The sequence below is a fragment of the Dioscorea cayenensis genome, chromosome 15 (genome assembly GCF_009730915.1).
Source record: "Dioscorea cayenensis subsp. rotundata cultivar TDr96_F1 chromosome 15, TDr96_F1_v2_PseudoChromosome.rev07_lg8_w22 25.fasta, whole genome shotgun sequence".
Taxonomy (NCBI): Eukaryota; Viridiplantae; Streptophyta; class Magnoliopsida; order Dioscoreales; family Dioscoreaceae; genus Dioscorea; species Dioscorea cayenensis.
In genome coordinates this window covers 4,079,805-4,099,980 of record NC_052485.1, presented here as the reverse complement: position 1 = coordinate 4,099,980, position 20,176 = coordinate 4,079,805, and the positions used below count along the sequence as shown (strand labels likewise).

Below are 20,176 nucleotides of genomic sequence, written 5' to 3'. Positions count from 1 at the left end.
GCTAATATTCACGGCGCTGACTTCTTGGGAATCGGTGTTAACTGAGATATGTGAGTGATGGGGTCTCGATATTTTCTGTGTCAGGGTGAAATTTACCACACCCGATAGATATAAAACGGTTTGTCCAATAGAAAACGAGGTTGACTTCCAGCGAATGTATCACATGTACTCCATCTTCAAATGCGTTGTAGTCGATCTTGTTGTCGAGACATGACGATATGCCATTGTCTAATCCTACTGAAAAACGAGGTTTTCTCGTTGTATGATTCTTCTTTTTTATGTTTATCTAGTTGTATAAGTTCATTACTGTTTAACTATGCCAGTCTCATGTTTAAATATATTGCGTTTACATTTAAACATTATGTTCTTCGTTTAATTTATTCTGTCTCTTGTTTAAATATTTATGTTAACGTTTAAATATTTACTTAACCTTTAAATTTTTAATTATTATTTAAAAACTTTATGTCTCTCCTTAAAATATTGATCTTTTTCGTTTAAACTGAAAGTGTTGGCAGGTGGCAGATGGCAAGTTTATGGTATCCCGTGCACAAGAATTAATGACGGCATTAAATTTTCTAAAATTTAACATAAATATCGGAAGACCCCTTCCTCATTATCAGTCAAGCACGGTCCCCCATGCGTTTCCCTTTTTTTTTTCTTGGATCTGAAGCGTCAACCAGCTTGTGGACTTCACACCATAAATGAGAAAGAAGACCCCTTCCCCTGGACACCCCCAACTCCTCCTCCTCCTCCTCTGTTTCTTCTCGGATGAGTTTCTTCTTCATGTGTCCAGGATATTCACTTCAGTCAGACCACATTTTTTAGATTAACTCTATCTTGAAGGATGTGTCATGATCATCCTCTTCTGGAGAATCAATCAGCCGCAATCACGCAACAAGTTAAACTATCTTTTCTTGCCCAAGTCAGAATGCCCGCGTAATTGGTTGAATGCGGAGGATTCTCCAGCAGAGGATGACGGGCAAGCAATTAAGCGGGCATTTCGACTTGAGCAAGAAAAAAGAAAGTTTTCACTTATTGCTTGATTGCTGAGGATTCTCCAGAGGAGGATGACCATGATACATCCTTTAAGACGGAGTTGATATTTATCACTTGAGAATTATTCTTGTCCTTTAAAAGCTTTTTTTTACTGTGCAAACATCATTGTCTGCGTTTAACTATCTCGTTCTTCGTTTAAATTCTAATGTTATCGTTTAAATATAATTTTGTCTATTTAAATATTAGTGTCTTTGTTTAACATTGTTTAAGTGTTCGTGTTCTACGTTTTACAGGTTGAAGTTGATATGCATATTATGCAACCACCGTGAGCAAGTGAACAAATGGGAGACCTACTTATGCCCGGACATACATTCGAAGGTAGAGATACTTGTTGAGGAAAGCCGAAATCTTCATGTTGGTCGTTGTGTCGATGATCTTAATAGATGAAAGAGTATCGAGTCACAAGTGTCCGAGGTCCGAGTAGGCATTGTAAATTTTAAATATTTTAAATGAAACAAACTTATTTGAGTGTCAACTTTTGATATTTAAACAGAGACATTCTCTTGTAACATTTTACTTAAACATTTTGAGAAACAAAAACGGCATTGTAAATAAACAAAAAGTTAAACAAAAACTCTTATTATTTAAACAATGACAACGGTATTTAAACAAAAAACAATGATATTTAAACAATGAGATAATTTTGTTTAAACAGAAACAATATTTTTTAAACAGATAAACTTAGAAATCAAACAATGAAAATGATATTTAAACAACATCAGTTATATTTAAATGAGATACAATGTTATTTACATGGTATCAGTGTCGCGAATAAAGGGGATATTGCCGTCGGGGAGAGGGTGTCATTAAGTGAACGGCGTCGAGGGCGCATTCAATTTAAACAATAACATATATTTTTAAACAGTTAAATGAAAATATTTAAATGGTTTACATATGTATTTAAATGATATCCAAAATATTTAAACAATGAACCGAAAAATTTAAACACTAAATCACATGTTTTATTGCCTCTTTTCTTTCGAGCGATGACAATATGGCTTCCATCATCCATCATCCACTTATACGTTGCTTGCACCCATACATATCGTCCCATGCATATCGTTCCATCAGTTTGAAAATCTTTTTTGTATCATAATCATTTATAAAAAAAACCATAAACACAACTTCTTCAACGTCGTCCACCTCGGCTCAATACCTCACACTGCAAACTAATGAAATGCCGAATACTTCTTTGAGACAATGGTGGAAAAGTGAAGAAGAACTTCGAGACAAGATGCCCAGCCAAAAAGAAAACCTGAAGAGGAGGAAAGAGAAAAAAAAAGTATAACCGGTGCCAATAATGATTGTCTCTAGGGATTACCCCTTGTCGGTCACTTCAAGTTGGTACATGTTATGAAATTCTTTTTTTGCCCTTGCGATGAAGGAAAAAATACCGCCCAATCACATCATGTCTAACCTTTATGCATACAATTGTGCACTTTTTTTTGTTTGCCTTTCTGCTTGCTTTTTTGTGAAACAAATTTTAGAAGGCTCTTTACATCTTCTTCTTCTTCTTATTATTATTCTCCTCATTTGGTTTGTTCGATTTGAGTTCTGTCGGTTTTCCGATAAGATAAAAATTTCTTCATTGCCGTTGCTTTCATTTTGATCATTCTGCGGGAGGGAGTGAGTAACACAATTTATAAAAATGCAAGTTTATTATGGAGAGTTTTTGTGGTATTGCTAGATACAACGGGGAGGGATGAGTGCTAATATTCACGGTGCTGACTTCTTGAGAATCGGTGTTAGCTAAGATATGTGAGCGATGGGGTCTTGATGTTTTCCGTGTCAGGGTGAAGTTTATCACACCGGATGGATATAAAACGGTTTGTCCAATAGAAAATGATGTTAACTTCAAGCGGATGTGTCACGTGTACTCCATCTTTAAATGCGTTGTAGTCGATATTGTTGTCGAGACAGACGATGTGCCATTGTTGAATCCTACTGAAAACGAGTTTTTGGCGTTATAAGATTATTTTCTTTTATGTTTATCTAGTTGTATAAGTTCATTATTGTTCAACTATGTCATTCTCTGTTTAAATATATTACGTTCCCATTTAAACATTGTATTCTCCGTTTAATTTATTTTGTCTCTATTTAAATATTTAAATTAATGTTTAAATTTTTAATTTATCATTTAAACACTTTATGTCTATGCTTAACATATTGATCGTTGTCGTTTAAACTGAAGTGTTGGCAGGAATTCGGATTCTGCGAGCGCTCCGATCACACCCCATGGCGACCCTGACGGTGTAGGATGCCTTCCTTCCTCATCAGATCAATCTGAAGTGTTGTCGTTGGATATCGGACAACGTTTTGAAGGCGTTGAACATTTCAAGGACTCACTTCGAAATTTTACAATCAAACGGAATTTTGACTTCAAATTCATAAAGAACAAAAAACACCGAGTGACTGTGGAATGCGCTGTCGATGGTTGTCAATGGCGCCTTCATGCATCAAAATAATATAATAAAAATACTTTCAGAATCAAGACAATCAACCCGTCACACACTTGCGGTGGTGGAATAGGATCAGTGTCACATCTGAAAATGTCAAAAAAATGGGTAAGCGCATGAGTGATTTAGAAGCTCAAGGACCGACCCTTGTACAAGGCCATCGACATTCCAAAGGACATGTTGTGGGAACATGGCGTCCACATTCCATACAAGCAGGCTTAGTTGGGAAAAAAGCATGCCCGGGTGATCCTCGACGGCAACAACATCTCCAGTTATGATTTGTTGCTTTGGTACGTGGATAAGGTGGTTAAGACGAACCTCAGCAGCATTTGCGATTGTTGAAAGACACAGTGAGCGTTTTAAACGTGCATTCTTTTCTTTCAGTGCATGTATTGTGGGATTCAAGAGAGCTTGCAGGCCGCTGTTGTTTCTCGATGGTACGCATCTCCTTGGAAAGTATCGGGATACTCTATTGGGTGCAACATGCAAAAATAAAAATAATGGTTTTTTGCACGTCACCTTCGATATTGTCGACAACGAGACCACTTGCTTTATATGATGAAGGAGATTATCAAGAGATAATTACATTCGTGTTGGACAGGTCTAAGGGCTTTGTGAACGCTATTACGAGAGTCTTCCCTTCTTCCCCACATGCATACTGTCTTCGATACTTGGAGGCAAATTTTATGAAAGCCAACGTCAGACTTGGGAAGGCATTGAGGGAGGACTGTTAGTCTATATACTTTCGTATTGCGTGGGCATCGGCGGCTAAAGATTTCAATGATACCATGAATGAACTTCAGGCCACATCACCCGAAGCCCATTATTGGTTGATTAATAAATCGGATATAACACATTGGTCGAATTATCTCTTCAGAGGTGAACGTTGGGGTGAGATGTATTCAAATGTCGCGGAGTCGTTCAATGCGTGGATCAAAGAAGCTCGGCATTTACCGGTGACGAAAATAGTCAACTACATAAGGTATTTGAAATTAAATTAATTTCATTATTGTGCAAAACGTCTGTGTTTAACTTTCTTACTCTTCACTTAAATATTTCTCCTACCCTTAACACATAATTGTTACTGTTTAAATATCAGTGCCTTTGTTTAAATATGTTCGTGTTCTATATTGTACAGGTTCAAGTTGATGCGCATGTTATGCAACCGCCGTGAGAAAGCGAACAAATGGGAGACCTACTTATGCCCGGACATACATTCGAAGGTAGAGATACTTGTTGAGAACAGCCGAAATCTTCGTGTTGGTCATTGTGCCGATGATCGTTATGAAGTGATTGACCAGTGCAGCAACTCTGCAGATCTTGCCAATAGAACTTCCTCATGTCGTAGATGGCAAGTTTATGGTATCCCGTGCAAACAGGTTTGCGCTTCAATAATGCAGACAGTTACCAACGTTCATCAATTTATTAGCGGCTACTTCACCGTCGACAATTACAAACTGGCGTATAAGGAAGCTATATTCCTCACACCCGATGATGACAAGCCTACGGACGGAAATCGTGAACTGCGTTTGCGACCGCCTATGACGAGAAGGCAACCTGGGCGTCCTAGACGAAAGAGGATCGAGTCTCAAGTGTTTGAGGTGCGCGAGTTACATTGCAGCCGCTGCCACGGCTTCAGTCACAATCGTAGATCTTGCAATGAAACTGTCGCCGACTAGGCATTATAAATAAACAAATTTTTAAAAAGAAACAAACTTAATTGTGTCTCAACTTTTGATATTTAAATAGAGAAACTATTATTCTTAACAGGTAACACATATTTAAATAGAAACATTATTTGTTTAAACAGAGACTACTTTATTTTTACATATTATCCTACGTTATTTGTTTAAACAGAGACTACTTTATTTTAAATGTAAACACTAATATTTAAACAATAAAATTGAAAGTTAACCAAAGAAATTCAATTACATAAGTATACTGACTAGTAAATTTATATTGAAAATTTGTCATGTTCTTCGAAAACAATGAATTGAATTTAAATTTGAAATAAACAATATCATGTCAATTCTATTTTCCCGCAGTCGAAGACCCCCCTTTCTCAGTGATGCCAGTTGCCCTCCCTTCCTTAGGTATGCGGGTAACATATTTTAATCTTAGATAAGGGACGTCTGTTTGCGGTAGCCATAGCTTTTTATCATTGAGTAATTGCTCGATAAACCGCATGACATAGACAGCGCAGTCGACACTTCTTTTTTTTGTCGTGGGGTTTCAATGTTGTGAACTAGTGGGTACTTTGCGGTCACCGTCTCGCCAAACTCCAGATCGATACAAATATCAAATAGTCTCCGCTGTCGAGGTATACATTTGAGATTAGAATACCGATTATTTATCAAATACTATTAGTCAAACTCTATTTATCAAAGAACTTACCATTTCTAACGCGTCTTTATTGTACTCCTCACTTTGGCATGAAGAATAATGCCTATATTCTTGTTTGTTATTGTCAAGGACCACGACATGGAAGTGGCTATTTATTATTATCGGGAGGATGACAATGTCAACATTATGCAAATTGCGCGACATCTCCGATCATAGCGAAAGTCATGTTAGACGCGTCTTTCTGCTTTGACATAATCAGCGCCAGTGGTCGTGTGATGGAGGCGTGTTTCTTATAAGGATATGGTACTCTGCTTAGCGACTTTTGTATTATGCATACAAAAGCGTCCATCACATTGTCTGACACCATCTCCTTCCCATTAAGCAGCGTGAATAGTCTGGACTATGTGGTGCTGAGAGAGTCAATCATCCACACGACAGTGCTGCAGTTAAATGGTAATAGATATAATTAAACGATATTGTAAATATTTAAATGATATCTCAACTATTTAAATGATATTGCAACTACTTAAATGATAAGTACATAAATTAAAAGTTATCATATAAATGTAAACAACAACATAAAAACTTTAAACTTACTTGTCCATAGAGCAGTTGAGGAAGATCCTTATCAACTCCTGCTCGAATTTGTTGAGTCGCGATTGTCTAAGGTATTTTTTCTTCTTCGGAATAAAGTCTTTCCGAACTTCTTCATATTGTTGGTTGGCAAGGATCCTATCTCTCGTTGTTTTTCGGTGACGTTCCCTTTTCACTTGTCAACAGCTGTTTTGGGATCATCATGCGGCACTGTTGTTGACGGTTGTCGGTGTTCAGCACCAATAGCATCTTCCTTTGATGCGGCATGATGACAGCATCAACCGGAGATATATCCTTACATGCTTCTTGTTGTTGTGGGATTGTGTCTGCCTTCGATGCGGCACTGTCGGACGCTGATTCCACAGTAGGCATGATTTGGTTGACGACAGACTCAACGATCTTCTCAGTCGCGGCCATGGCAATAATATCAACAGGAGACACACCTTTGCTGGTTCTTGTTCTTCAGGGATTGTATCCACCTTCGATGCCGCACTGTCGGCCGCCGGATCAATGGGAGACACACCCTTAACAGGAGATACATCAACGGGAGACACACCCTTAACGGGGATTTTGTTAACAATAGAGTCAACGATTTTATCAACCGCAGCAATGGCAACATCATCTACGATATTCTCCACCGTGACGGGCATGTCATCAATGGCGGCAGGACTCAATACGACATCGGTCGCCGATGGTCTTCGCTATTGTTTCATCGTCAGCCAGAGGTGGATACAGAGTCATTATTGTTTTCCTCTTTTTTACAAGTCTCTTCAAACGTGGTCGTCTTGGAATAGGCATCCCGATGAAGTCGTCGTCATCAAATTTCAACGCCTCGTCCGTCCCGGGTGCTTCATTTGTTTGGAGGGGACGGCGCGATCGATTGTGACCATCCTTCGATGCCTCGACCGAGGCGACGCCGAGGGAACTCGGTCATCAATATTTGGCACGCCTGCAGAAGAGTTGTAGTGACATCATTGCCTAGTGCCGTCGGGGGGACTGTCGTTGTTGTGGTCGCTGGGGGAGGGGGGTGTTGCAATCAGGCAGGGTAGGGGAGGACCTCTCCAACGTCTAGAAATGTGTGCACGCGTTGGGCTGGAAGTAGGAGAACGACGTCGAGCGCGCACGGAAGAGGTTGGCCTCTCATCTTGCCTTCAAGCAAGTGGTTCCGGAGCAATAGCATCCACCCGGCGGTTGGCCCGAACAAATATATCTTCATCAGCATTCGCCGGGATCAGCTTAGGAAACTAACATATGTAAACCAAACAATCTCAGCGAAATCATTCAGTTTAAACAATAACAAATATATTTAAACATTTAACTTATATATTTAAACGGTATTGCATAATTTTAAACATAAAACAAAATGTTTATGTGGGCTCCTTTCTTTCCATCCGGCCTTTGATTAGGATTGACCGGATAAAAAGCATGGATCACAAATCAAATTTTAATATTTTGTAGACTTCAAGGGATTATGGGTTCATGACTTCCATTAGGGGCAAACCCCTAATGTTAATTACCCTGCACATTGTCACAGGAACCTCCGATTAAGAAAATAAGTGTGAAGAAAGAAACAAATTCTGACAAATAAATTTTTATTCATGAATTCATAGTCTTCGTTAAAAGTACAAGAAATTTGGAATTTAATCATCTTGACATAACAATAATTGTAGCCTTTTATCTCTTTCCGACTATTTTGCCGAAAATCGCGCTTTGACTTTTGTTGACTTTTGGTCTTCGTCAACGGTCAAAATATGCATCTTGAACATGACTTAAAAACTGGTGAAGTTGTGTCTTGGATATTTGAATTTGCATCTTGGACTTGATTTGGAATTTGATTTGAATTTTCATAAGCTTCGGCTTCAGGCTTGTGAAACTTTTTGCAACTTGTGAACTCTCCAACGCTTTATCCTTGAGGTTGTTGAGCTCATTTGTTGACTTGCTCGAAACTTGGATCTTTGATTTTGAACTTGCATCTTAGATTTTTGATTTGGAACTTGATTTGATTTTTTTCATAAGCTTCGACTTTTCATGCTTAGTAAAAGCTTTTTGGCAACTTGTGAACTCCCCAACGCTTTATCCATGAAGTTGTTTGAGCTCATTTGTTGATTCATTTGAAATTTGTATCTTGAACTTTGAACTTGCATCTTGGATTTGATTTGAAACTTGATTTGATTTTTTTATAAGCTTCGGCCTTCGGGCTTGTGAGGCTTTTTGCAACTTGTGAACTCTTCAACACTTTAATTTTAAGGTTATTGAGCTCATTTGTTGATTTGTTTGAAACTTGGAACTTGGATATTGGAATTTGCAACTTTGATTTGATTTGGAATTTGATTTGACTTTTCATAAGTTTCGGCTTTTGGGCTTGTGAAACTTTTGTAACTTGTGAACTCTTCAACGCTGTAGTCTCGAGGTTGTCGAGCTCATTTGTTGATTTATTTGAAACTTGAAAGTTGGACATTTGAACTTTTGCATCTTGGATTTGATTTGAAACTTGATTTGATTTCTTTATAAGCTTTGGCCTTCATGCTTGTGAAGCTCTTTACAACTTGTGAACTCTCCAACACTTTATCCTTGAGGTTGTTGAGCTCATTTGTTGATTTGTTTGAAACTTGGATCTTTGATTTTGCATCTTAGATTTTGATTTGGATTTGAAGCTGTGGATTCCCTATGTTGATGAATCACAAACTTGGTTTGACTTTTCATGAGCTTCGGCTATCATGCTTGTGGAGCTTTTTTTTGCAACTTGTGAACTCTTCAACGCCTTAGCTTTGAGGTTGTTGAACTCATTTGTTGACTGTTTGAAACTTGGAACTTGGACTTTTTAGTTTGCATCTTAAATTTGATTTGGAACCTAATTTGATTTTTTTATAAGCTTCGGCCTTCAGGCTTGTGAGGCTTTTTGCAACTTGTGAACTCTTCAACGCTTTAACTCTGAGGTTGTTGGGTTCATTTGTTGAATTTGCTTTCTTTGATTTGATTTGGAACTTGATTTGACTTTTCATAAGATCCGGCCTTCAGGCTTGTGAAACTTTTTGCAACTTATGAACTCTTCAACACTGTAATCTTGAGGTTGTTGAGCTCATCTGTTGATTCATCATTTTTGAATGCCTTGATTTTGATTTGATTTTTTTTTCCTCTCTTTTTTTTGTTTTAAAATGCTTGGCTTTTGAAGATCTTGAAATTTCTTCATCACTCTCAAGAGAATCAATGGCCTCAAACAGGGTCCATGAGCTCAAAAAGAGTTTTATGGGTTTTGGAATTTTTCATCACTCGAAAGAGAGTCAATGGCCTCAAACAAGGTCCATGAGCTCAAAGAGAGTTTTATCGGTTTTGGAATTTTTCGTCACTCGAAAGAGAGTCAATGGCCTCAAATAGGGTCCATGAGCTCAAAGAGAGTTTTAAAGGGTTTTGGAATTTTTTTATCACTCCTAAGAGAGTTAATGACCTCAAACAGGGTCCATGAGCTCAAAGAGATTTGTCATCACTCCAAAGAGAGTCAATGGCCTCAAACCGGGTCCATGAGCTCAAAGAGAGTTTTAAAAAGGATCTTCAATAGTCCATCCGCTTCCGTGACTGTTAAGAGGCAATGAAGAGGCCCTCCAAAAGAGAGCAGTCGACATGCATTAGACATCACGGTAAGCTTAAGACTTAAGAGGGTCTTGTGAAATTACCAAAATACCCCTCATCTTCGTTTAAAAATCCTTTTTTTCTTCTTTTCTTTTCTTTTCATTTAAATCCTCTAAGTTTTCATTTTTTTTCACATTTTATCAAAATTTGCAAATAAATCCCCAAACTTTCATATTTTCATATTTTTCCATATTTATTATTTTTTGCAGTTAAACCCTCGAGCTTTCGTATTTTCACACATTTTCACATTTTTGCACATGTGTCCTCAAAAATTTTCTTTTCTTTCTTCTTCTTCTTTTTTTACGATGGTGTTCACAGTGAGTGTAAACCAACAGCATGCATATGCTCTTGTCTATGGGCATGATTTAAAGACAAATTATGCAGAGGGAAGGGTTTAGCATTAATATTTAAAGATTTTTTATGGCATGGGTATGGGAAGTACAACCAGAACGCATCTTATACATTTTGTATAGAGTTTCATCTACCTCATCAAGATGATATTTTTTTTCTATGGCATTATGCATGGGATTAACAACCAAATGTAGGTATTTTGCATGAACTTTCATCTAAGATTTTTTTTTCTTCATGGCATCTTGCATGGGTTGAACGAAACCAAAACATACTTGTATATATATACTTGGTATGAGATTTTATAAGGTCATCTACCTCTTTTGAGTGACGAACTTCTCAAGCATGCTTCGGGATTCATGAAGAGGGCATCACCATCGTCAAGCATCTCAGTAGGACTTTCTTGTTGAGGCCTTAAACGGAGGATAATGACGATCAGACGATCGCTGGCTGGGAGTCCATTACTTTGCAGGTCTTCAAAAGGATGACAAGGCTCATAATGTTGTTGTGCACGTAGGAGCTAAGGTTGTTGATCATGTACAGAAGTCTAGCTTGCACAACGAGATGCATCATGTGAGAAATGGCACAACGCCGATGAGCTTTGCAAGGAGTTTTGCATCGTCATCCATCCCATCCATTTGCATAGCATCTTATCTATTCTATTCTTGCTCTTCTTCATCTTTTTTTTTTTTCTGGATCTGTTCATATTCACTCTCTTCTTCCTCTTACTTCAAACTTCACAACAGCACCAATATCATCATTCCAGTATCTCTTTTATTTGTGTATGCAAAGAGGTGGCAACGAGGAGGAGCGTGCTTCATCTTCTTCACCCGGGTCCCGCATCAAGAGAAAGCCTTTCATCCTTGCATGGGCATGCTGACTTCTTTTTTTTTTTAGTACTCCCGGTCCCACCATGGAGAAAGGATCCTCCAATCATGCATCACCATGCTATTTTTTATATATATTTTTTATATCCTAGCGGTCCCGCCATGGAAGGGAAAACTAGCCCTCCTTCTCTTTTTCACCTCGGTCCCACCATAGAAAGAACCTCCTTTGAAATAATTTTTTTTTTTGACCGGGCCCCCATGGACAGAAGTATGTCTCCCTTGTTTTTTTTTTAAACTCCCTCCTTCTTCATGCCCTCCTCTCTCCCTAAAAGATCCGGGGCCCACAATATTGTTATTATTTTTTTAACCAAAAGATTTTTTTTTTGTTTTCAAATATCCGGATTTTCATTAGCATTATCCGAATATTTATGTTTTTATTTTTATTTTTTTATTTATTTTTATTATTATTATTTTTTTAATTTAATTTAATTTTTTAAATTTTTTAACTCAAATTTAAAATTTATATATTTTTTTCTTTTAAATCCGAATTATGAGATAGAATCGGACTTTGATTAATATTAAAACTCCTTTTCTCTTTTTTTAAGCATGGATAAGCTCAAAATGACCTTTATCCCCCTAAGTTTTATTTAGAGATAAAGATTAGGGTTTTATTCAAATTAAAACTCTTCAACTTTTTTTTTCTATATAAACAGTTTAAACTCTAAAGAATACTTTTAAATAGAAAATAAATACTGTTAAACGCTAAATACTATATTTAAACATTAACTACTGCTGTTAAACATATTGTTTATGATTTATTACCTCTTTTCTTTTGAGAGATGACAAACTGGTTTCTATCGTCGCTTGCTTCCGGTAACTATTTTCACCGTAGCACAGCATCTTTTGAGTCTTGCCGAAATGGACTTTCTCTCCGGTTCCGGTCAGCTCATAAAACCAGATGTTTAGGGCGACCGAGCAGCTCTTAATATACCCTAGGTTGGTCTTCTCCCCGAGCATCTAGCTTGCACTCGAGCGGCTGCTTGTGGAATGTCCTCCATAAGCCACTTGTGTGTTGCCTGCGCTCATGCGTATCACCCCGTGCCAGGTAGATCATCGACATAATCAACGATCCAATTCGGAACCGAGCATGAGGTATTCGGAAAGAGGATGGTACCCTAAGTTACACCATCAGTAGTTTTACAAAATTTTCTTTTTTTCCTCTCTGTCGAACAAATTGCTCAAGAGTTTTCTTGATGGAGTTTCTGTGTCTCTCGTAGGTTTTTCATAAATACCTCTCTTCGAAAGCTGAGCGTGCTTTCTTCTTCTGAAACACGACTGCGTCTCCATCGCAACGCAGACGAAGAACGATGCCCACATCTTCAGGCTTGAAACTCAGCATGCTTTCCCCGATCCTGAATTTATTGGTGAGGCCATTGTACCTTTGCAATAGAGAATCAAGAAGGGTCCTCTCTTGCAATACAGCTTCCAGTTTAGTAAATGCTGCAAAAGTTGTCCTTCGGATGAGCTCCTAGTGTCGAAAGGTCATGTGAACTTTCAATTCAGCCAAGGTCTCCACTATTGGTGTCAAGTAGCATCGCCCATTAACTAGGTTGACTGCCATAATCACAAGCTTGCGACAATAACAACACATTCAGCAGTATTCATAAATTTTTAAGCGGAAATATAAGGTTTTAAACAGTAACCTCTTAATTTTTAAACAGAAATATCACTTGTTAAACAGAGACCTAGATTCTTAAACAGAGACAATAATATTTAAATGGAGGCATACGTTTTTAAATTAAAACTCAATTTTTTAAACAGAAACCTCATTTGTAAAACTGCAACCATATCAAATAAAAAGGGAAATGTACATTATAAACATTACACAAATCATAACAATCAAAAAACTATTTCGATCATGTACACAGACGAAAATGTAAAACAAAACAAAACTCTAGCCGAGAAATCTCCCTGCAGACTAACAAAACCCCAGTTGAGAAATCCCCCTGCAGACTTCAATATCTTCTAATAAAAACAAAACCACAAAACAAAACCAAAAAATCTTTTTTTTGTAACAGAATAGTTAACATAAAACCATAATCACAACGTCTTCAATACCTTAGATTGCAAACTGATGAAATACCAAATACTTGCGCGGGATTTCTCCTTTGAGAAATCGGTAGAAAGCGAAAAGCTGAAATTACAGAGGATGTGCCGGTAGAGCAACTTCGGAAACGGAAAAACAAGTATACGGCTCTAGTAAAATTGTCTCTTGGGATTATCCTAAGAAAACCCCCCTACTTCCTCTCAAACAACCAAAATGATTGCAGTGTCACGACTTCCTATGCAAAGACAATTTAGTCCATAAAATTTAAAAATAATTCTGTTAACCACCATTACATGGTTTGGGGGTTTGGAAAAATTGAGTTTAAAAGAAATGGGTTTTTAGAGATTGCCAAATTAAGGGGGTGTTTTTGGCAATATTGCAAACTTAGGAGTTTTTTTTTGCAATTTCGCATATAAAATATATCTGTACATATAAATTTTTTAATAATTATTAAATTAATATTTTTACATAGATATAATATTAAAAGTTAAGTTTTTTTTATTCATCACATCTTAATAAAAATAAAAATAAAAATTATATTTTATTATTATAAAAATTTAATATTTATATAATTTATTTAAGAAGATGCGCACAGATTCAAAATTCAAGTACATTTGCTTTCAACAGTTGGATTTCCATCAAAACGATCATAATCATATTTTTTTTATTTATGTTACTGTGCTTAAGATTGTGTTGTGTGTGTTTTGTTATTATATAAAGTTCTTCTTCTTCTTCTGTTGCAGACAATCATAGGAGGAATTCTGGTAGCGACGTTGCATGACAATAACACACTGGGAAAGGGAATGGCTGTTGGAGTGGTGTTGTTGGTCTGCCTATTTTTGTCTGGATTTGCATGGTCATGGGGTCCTCTTGGTTGGTTGATACCAAGTGAAACATTCCCACTAGAAACAAGAACAGCTGGTTATGCATTTGCTGTGAGTTCAAACATGCTCTTCACTTTCCTCATTGCACAAGCATTTCTATCAATGTTGTGCCAGATGAAGTCTGGTATCTTCTTCTTCGCGGGGTGGATCATCATCATGGCGTTGTTCATAAAATTCATGCTGCCAGAGACCAAAGGGATTCCAATAGAGGAGATGACTGAAAGAGTGTGGAAGAATCATTGGTATTGGAAGAGGTTCATGGTTGAAGATGAATGTGAGCTTTCCAAGATGGAGAAGGGCATTTCACCCTAATAAAGATTATAAACTTTAGTGTATTGTTTTTTGTTCCCTAATTATTTTTTTTTTTTCGGTTTTTTTTCATAATGTATGTATGTATGTCCATAAGACTGGTTCTATTAAACAGTAGTTCATTCTCTTCGTTTAGTTCATGAGATTGTGAGGGGCGTCGAAGTTGAGAGACTAAACCTTAAACCTTTTCAGTTACCTTTGTCTTTGATGTTTAACTGTCCAAATTAATAAAAGCTTGTTCTATTAAACATTAGTTCATTTTCTTTGTTTATATATTCTTGACACAACCAAACTTTAATTTTAGAATCTCTGATTCCCTGGCAAGTGGCAATTGCACTACATGGAGCTTAGATATATTATGAAGCATTCACTAAAAGAAAGATGCGACGCAATGAACTTATTCTCGCAATTAACTTTTTTTGTTGCAGCAAGCAACAACAAATGTTATAGTGAAAACAGGCACAATTCATTCCTTCTTTATTGTCTTGTCTTTATGGATGGAGAAAGAATGGTAAGTCTGAGAAGAAAGAAATAGTGATAAATACGAGTTGCAATACAATACAATACAGAGCTTGAGTCTGGAAATTCACAGTTTCATCTGGCCTAAGCCGCCTCTAAAGGAACCATAAAAAGGCCTCGACCTTTTGAAGCTGAATATGTCTCTAATTTGACAGTTTTGAAGTGAACTTGATTCATGAATCGAACTTTGGAACTCAGCAGAATGCAGACACCCATAGACTTGAATACTGAGAGTCTTTCTCTGTGGGGCATCGACTTTGATGTATGAATTGAAGAACTCAAACAGTTCTTGCTTTGTCAGTTCCCTTAGGGCTGCCACCTGTAATTCCAGCAACAGATAAAAATGATTCAGGGAATTTAAAAAAAAAAACTGGCTGAAAATCAAAGAGAATCCAATGAAAATTCGAAAAGCTTGCACTTCTTGCACAGAATGAGTTTTGTTTACTAGTGCAAAGGATAATTAATTACCTCGGACTCCTGCCGATCAAACCTCAGAGTACCATCAGAAATTTCTCTGCAGTAGACAGTAGATTCTTCCCTCAAGTTCTTATATTTCTCCAGCTTCATATCAATCAGTGCATTGACATTGCTCTGTACAAGAATCAACGCAAGTTAGTAGTAATGAAATATGCTTGGCATGGATGGTGAGCAAAAATGTCATTGAGACAGCTGAAAGAGTAGAATTGTATCAATTTGTGTGTGCATGTGAGTGCTCACATGCACATTGTGGGGATTACCAACAATATTTAAACACATCTATGATGAGATTAGTAAGAGAAAAGGATCTTAAACAGGCAGAAGATCCCAACCTTAAATTGATCATCAGTCATTTCATAAAGTTTATCTTCAAACATCTTCAGAAAACCTTCAACCCTACCATCAAGCTGTGCGGGGTCCTGTGAAGCTCAATACAAAGCGTTAAAGAAGATCATAACAATAAATAATAACTCTGACAAAAAAAAAAACTGAGAGACACAAGCTGAAATGTTGGTACTTTCACTGTGGATTGGATGACGAACTGAATTCCCCAAACCCCTGAATCATTTCTGCATATGGGATATTTTCAAGCTGTAAAGCATAACAATTCAAAATTATGACATACATAGCGGAGGGAATGAACTTATTTACGAACCTTTGCTTGAGCGCAGTTATGTAGCCAAGTTGTTCAACTGACCGAAACTGATGGAAAGCTGGTTGTTTTGCAATATGAGCAAACAGCTGAAGCTTTAAATTTAATTTGATATTATCTTGATGAATCTATAAGCGCAGTTGAAGCTAAACTAGGATAGCAAACAGGTTTGACAGTATAAGATTTATCAAATGGGATGCTGTAGTATTTAAATGTCATATTAGGGTAAAGATCAACTTTGTAAATAAATATTCTTAGAGCCCACCTATCCTTTGACTCATAATCTTAAAGTGGTGTTTGGTTGGAGGTAATATTAGATTACCCCCAAAATATAGACGAGGTAATTTACATTACTCCGTTTGATTGTCTAAAATGACAATATTATATTCCCGGAATGTGATAACTTGGCCAAATTAGTGAATTACCATAATGTGATCACCGTTTGAAGAGCTAATTAATATTTTCATATTCCGGGGAGAAAATTTTTTTTTTCACTATTATACCCCTCAAGCTCAATACAATTATCAAAATACCAACTTTTAAAAATTTTAAAAGTAAAAAAAAATTAAAATATTTTGTTGGACATAAAAAAAACATTTGAGATTAAACCTTTTTTATAACTATTAAATAATTAAATTTGTGGAAAATCTTATATTTATTTAAAATAATTAAGTTTAATTTAATGTTTACTTTTTAAAAAATTAATTATTTAAAACTTATATATTAATAAAAATTAAATATCCTAATATTAAAATTTATTTTTTATAATAACAAATATTTATTATTAATCAACTCCAATATTTGCATTAGCAAATGCTATGCACTTTAATTTATTTGGCACCTATTAAGTAAGGGTATATTAATAAAGATGATAATTGATAATGTAAGATTCTAACCTAACCAAATATGGTAATACTCTCTTCGTTTCTTTTTAATTGTCGTGATTAATTGAATCTCACGTATCAAAGAATTTTCTTTTTAATTATCGTGATTAACTGAATCTCACGTATCAAAGAATTTAGTTATTTCACAAACTTTTATAAAAAATTTGTTATCTTTACAAAATTACCCATAATTTATATCTTCACATTTTTCCAAAAAAATAATTGAATAGAATGTTAAGGGTAATTTTTGGAAAAAAATATAATAAATGCTTCTTGATGTTATAAAATAACAGATAAAAAAAGAACATGGATTTGTGATAGATAAAATATTATCACTCCATAATAAACATAACAAAGAGAATATAAGTATAAAATAAATAAATAATTTATTTTATGGATTAGTTCAATAAGTCGAGACAATAGTTACTAGATAACAATTTAATTTACACATATTGCAATATATTAATATATCACTAATATCCAATAACGCGGTGTAAATGTGTACCACATCTATAATCTAATTATTATTTAATAATACTATTATTATTTGTAAATTTGATACTTTAAAGGGATGTGTATATATATAGACATATTTTAAAAAAAGAAAATTAGAAAGAATAATAAAATAATAATTTAAAATATGACTCTTTCCTAATTAAATTAGAAGTTCATCCTTACTAATTTAAAATATGAATCCTAATCAAAATTAGAAAGTCATCTCTCTAATCCGACTAGGAATAGGACTAATTAAACACTCTTCAACTCCTACACCAACTACAACTACAATTCATTGCCTTTATATGTGCATCCATGCATGGTGTGTTGTACATTTCATCAGAAAGGTTGGGATTAATTAGAAGCAAGTAAATTAATTAAGGATGGGAGGCTTTGGGTTGTCGACGACGAGCACCGGCGGACATGTTGAGTTTGAAGGGAGGATCACATGGTATGTTGTGTTGTGTGGCATCATTGCTGCCACTGGAGGTCTCATGTTTGGATATGATATTGGAATTTCAGGTATATACTTAATATATGCGTGTTTGTCAATGTTTTTTTATATATATGTGATTAATTCTAGTGTCTGTGATTTGGTTAATGAAAGCTTATAAGAGTTCGTTTGATAATTAATACTTATTAAATTATGATGTCATTGTGATTGATTTGGTTGTGCATATATTAATGTACAGGGGGAGTGACATCAATGGATGATTTCTTGGAGAAATTCTTTCAGGGAGTGTATGTTAAAAAACATGAGGCCAAAGAGAGTAACTACTGTAAATTTAATAACCAGGGCCTTCAGCTTTTCACTTCATCACTGTATCTGGCAGCCATTATTGCCAGTTTCTTTGCTTCTAAAGCCTGCTCAAAGTATGGCAGGAAACGCACCATGCAAGCTGCTTCTCTTTTCTTTCTGGCTGGTGTTGCCTTGAATGCTGCAGCTGTTAGTCTCCCCATGCTCATCATCGGAAGAATTCTTCTCGGCTTCGGAGTAGGATTTGCCAACCAGGTCTGATCATTATTGTCTCTAATAATTAATTAATTAATTTTCACTCTGTTTCTGTCTTATAGACAACTAGTTAATTTGTAGAATATATGATGTGTTTATGTTTTGTCTCTTAATTAATGAATATTGTTTATCAAAATTTTGCAGGCTGTTCCATTGTTTTTGTCAGAAATAGCACCGGTGAGAATCAGAGGAGCATTGAACATCCTTTTCCAGCTGCAAATAACAATTGGGATATTCATAGCAAACATTGTGAACTATTTCACATCCAAGTTACATCCATGGGGATGGAGGCTCTCTCTTGGTATTGCGGGAGTTCCGGCGCTCATCCTCTTCCTTGGCTCCATGCTCATCACGGAGACTCCAACAAGCCTCATTGAGCGAAATGAACATGAACAAGGCCGTCAAGTGCTCAAGAAAATCAGGGGAACAGACAATGTGAATGCCGAATTCGAAGAACTTGTTCATGCAAGTGAAATAGCACGACAAGTGAAACACCCTTTCAGAAATCTCATGAAGAGGAATAGCAGACCTCAACTCATCATTGCCATATTGATGCAAGTGTTCCAACAATTCACAGGAATTAATGCCATCATGTTCTATGCTCCTGTGCTCTTCCAAACAATGGGATTCAAAAACAACGCTTCATTGTTGTCAGCTGTGATTACTGGTCTTGTGAATGTTTGTCCACCATTGTTTCTGTTGCTTGTGTGGACAAGGCTGGCAGGAGGGCGTTATTGCTTGAAGCTTGTGGTCAGATGCTCATTGCACAGGTGAGTAGCTAGTGTCTGCTTTGACTTGATATATCAATAATACTAATCTTTTGTGTTGTGTGTGTTTTGTTATTATATAAAGTTCTTCTTCTTCTTCTTCTTCTTCTTCTGTTGCAGACAATCATAGGAGGAATTCTGGCAGCGACGTTGCATGACAATAACACACTGGGAAAGGGAATGGCTGTTGGAGTGGTGTTGTTGGTCTGCCTGTTTGTGTCTGGATTTGCATGGTCATGGGGTCCTCTTGGTTGGTTGATACCAAGTGAAACATTCCCACTAGAAACAAGAACAGCTGGTTATGCATTTGCTGTGAGTTCAAACATGCTCTTCACATTCCTCATTGCACAAGCATTTCTATCAATATTGTGCCAGATGAAGTCTGGTATCTTCTTCTTCTTCGCGGGGTGGATCATCATCATGGCGTTGTTCGTAAAATTCATGCTGCCAGAGACCAAAGGGATTCCAATGGAGGAGATGACTGAAAGAGTGTGGAAGAATCATTGGTATTGGAAGAGGTTCATGGTTGAAGATGAATGTGAGCTTTCCAAGATGGAGAAGGGCATTTCACCCTAATAAAGATTATAAACTTATTAGTGTATTGTTTTTGTTCCCCTTTTAATGTTTTTATTTTTTTTATTTTTGTGGTCTTTTCATAATGTATGTATGGCCAAAGACTGGTTCTATTAAACAGTAATTCATTTTCTTTGTTTAGTTTATGAGATTGTCAGTATAATGCCAATGATTTGTGAGGGCGTGTGGCTGAGAATTTAAACGTTTTTTTTGTTTTTGATTGGCTTTGATGTTCAATTGTCAATA

The 20,176-nt window shown here is 36.3% G+C and overlaps 2 protein-coding genes and 1 pseudogene across 2 annotated transcripts; 2 read left to right on the top strand and 1 right to left on the bottom strand.

The window, feature by feature from the left end:
- Positions 1 to 7,140: 7,140 nt before the first annotated feature.
- Positions 7,141 to 14,554, top strand: LOC120277593 (sugar transport protein 8-like). Its single transcript, XM_039284452.1, has 3 exons — positions 7,141 to 7,294; positions 10,897 to 10,997; positions 14,102 to 14,554. Exons 1-3 carry the CDS (start codon positions 7,141 to 7,143, stop codon positions 14,552 to 14,554), a joined length of 708 nt encoding a protein of 235 aa, XP_039140386.1.
- A 583-nt stretch (positions 14,555 to 15,137) lies between these two features.
- Positions 15,138 to 16,666, bottom strand: LOC120277592 (insulin-degrading enzyme-like 1, peroxisomal). Its single transcript, XM_039284451.1, has 6 exons — positions 16,625 to 16,666; positions 16,203 to 16,327; positions 16,065 to 16,116; positions 15,880 to 15,966; positions 15,539 to 15,661; positions 15,138 to 15,389 (listed from the first exon to the last, which is right to left on the bottom strand). Exons 1-6 carry the CDS (start codon positions 16,664 to 16,666, stop codon positions 15,138 to 15,140), a joined length of 681 nt encoding a protein of 226 aa, XP_039140385.1.
- Positions 16,667 to 17,961: 1,295 nt separating this feature from the next.
- LOC120277399 lies at positions 17,962 to 19,976 on the top strand (annotated as a pseudogene).
- The last annotated feature ends 200 nt before the right edge of the window (positions 19,977 to 20,176 follow it).

Coding starts and splice junctions, on each gene's coding strand:
- LOC120277592 (XM_039284451.1), bottom strand. CDS start 16,666: ATGAAAATATTAATTAGCTCTTCAAACGGTGATCACATTATG. Junction 16,117..16,202: donor ATAACTGCGCTCAAGCAAAG/GTTCGTAAATAA, acceptor TCCCATATGCAG/AAATGATTCAGGGGTTTGGG. Junction 15,390..15,538: donor TTGATCGGCAGGAGTCCGAG/GTAATTAATTAT, acceptor CTGGAATTACAG/GTGGCAGCCCTAAGGGAACT.
- LOC120277593 (XM_039284452.1), top strand. CDS start 7,141: ATGGTCTTCGCTATTGTTTCATCGTCAGCCAGAGGTGGATACAGAGTC. Junction 7,295..10,896: donor CAACGCCTCGTCCGTCCCGG/GTGCTTCATTTG, acceptor ATTACTTTGCAG/GTCTTCAAAAGGATGACAAG. Junction 10,998..14,101: donor TGCACAACGAGATGCATCAT/GTGAGAAATGGC, acceptor CTTCTGTTGCAG/ACAATCATAGGAGGAATTCT.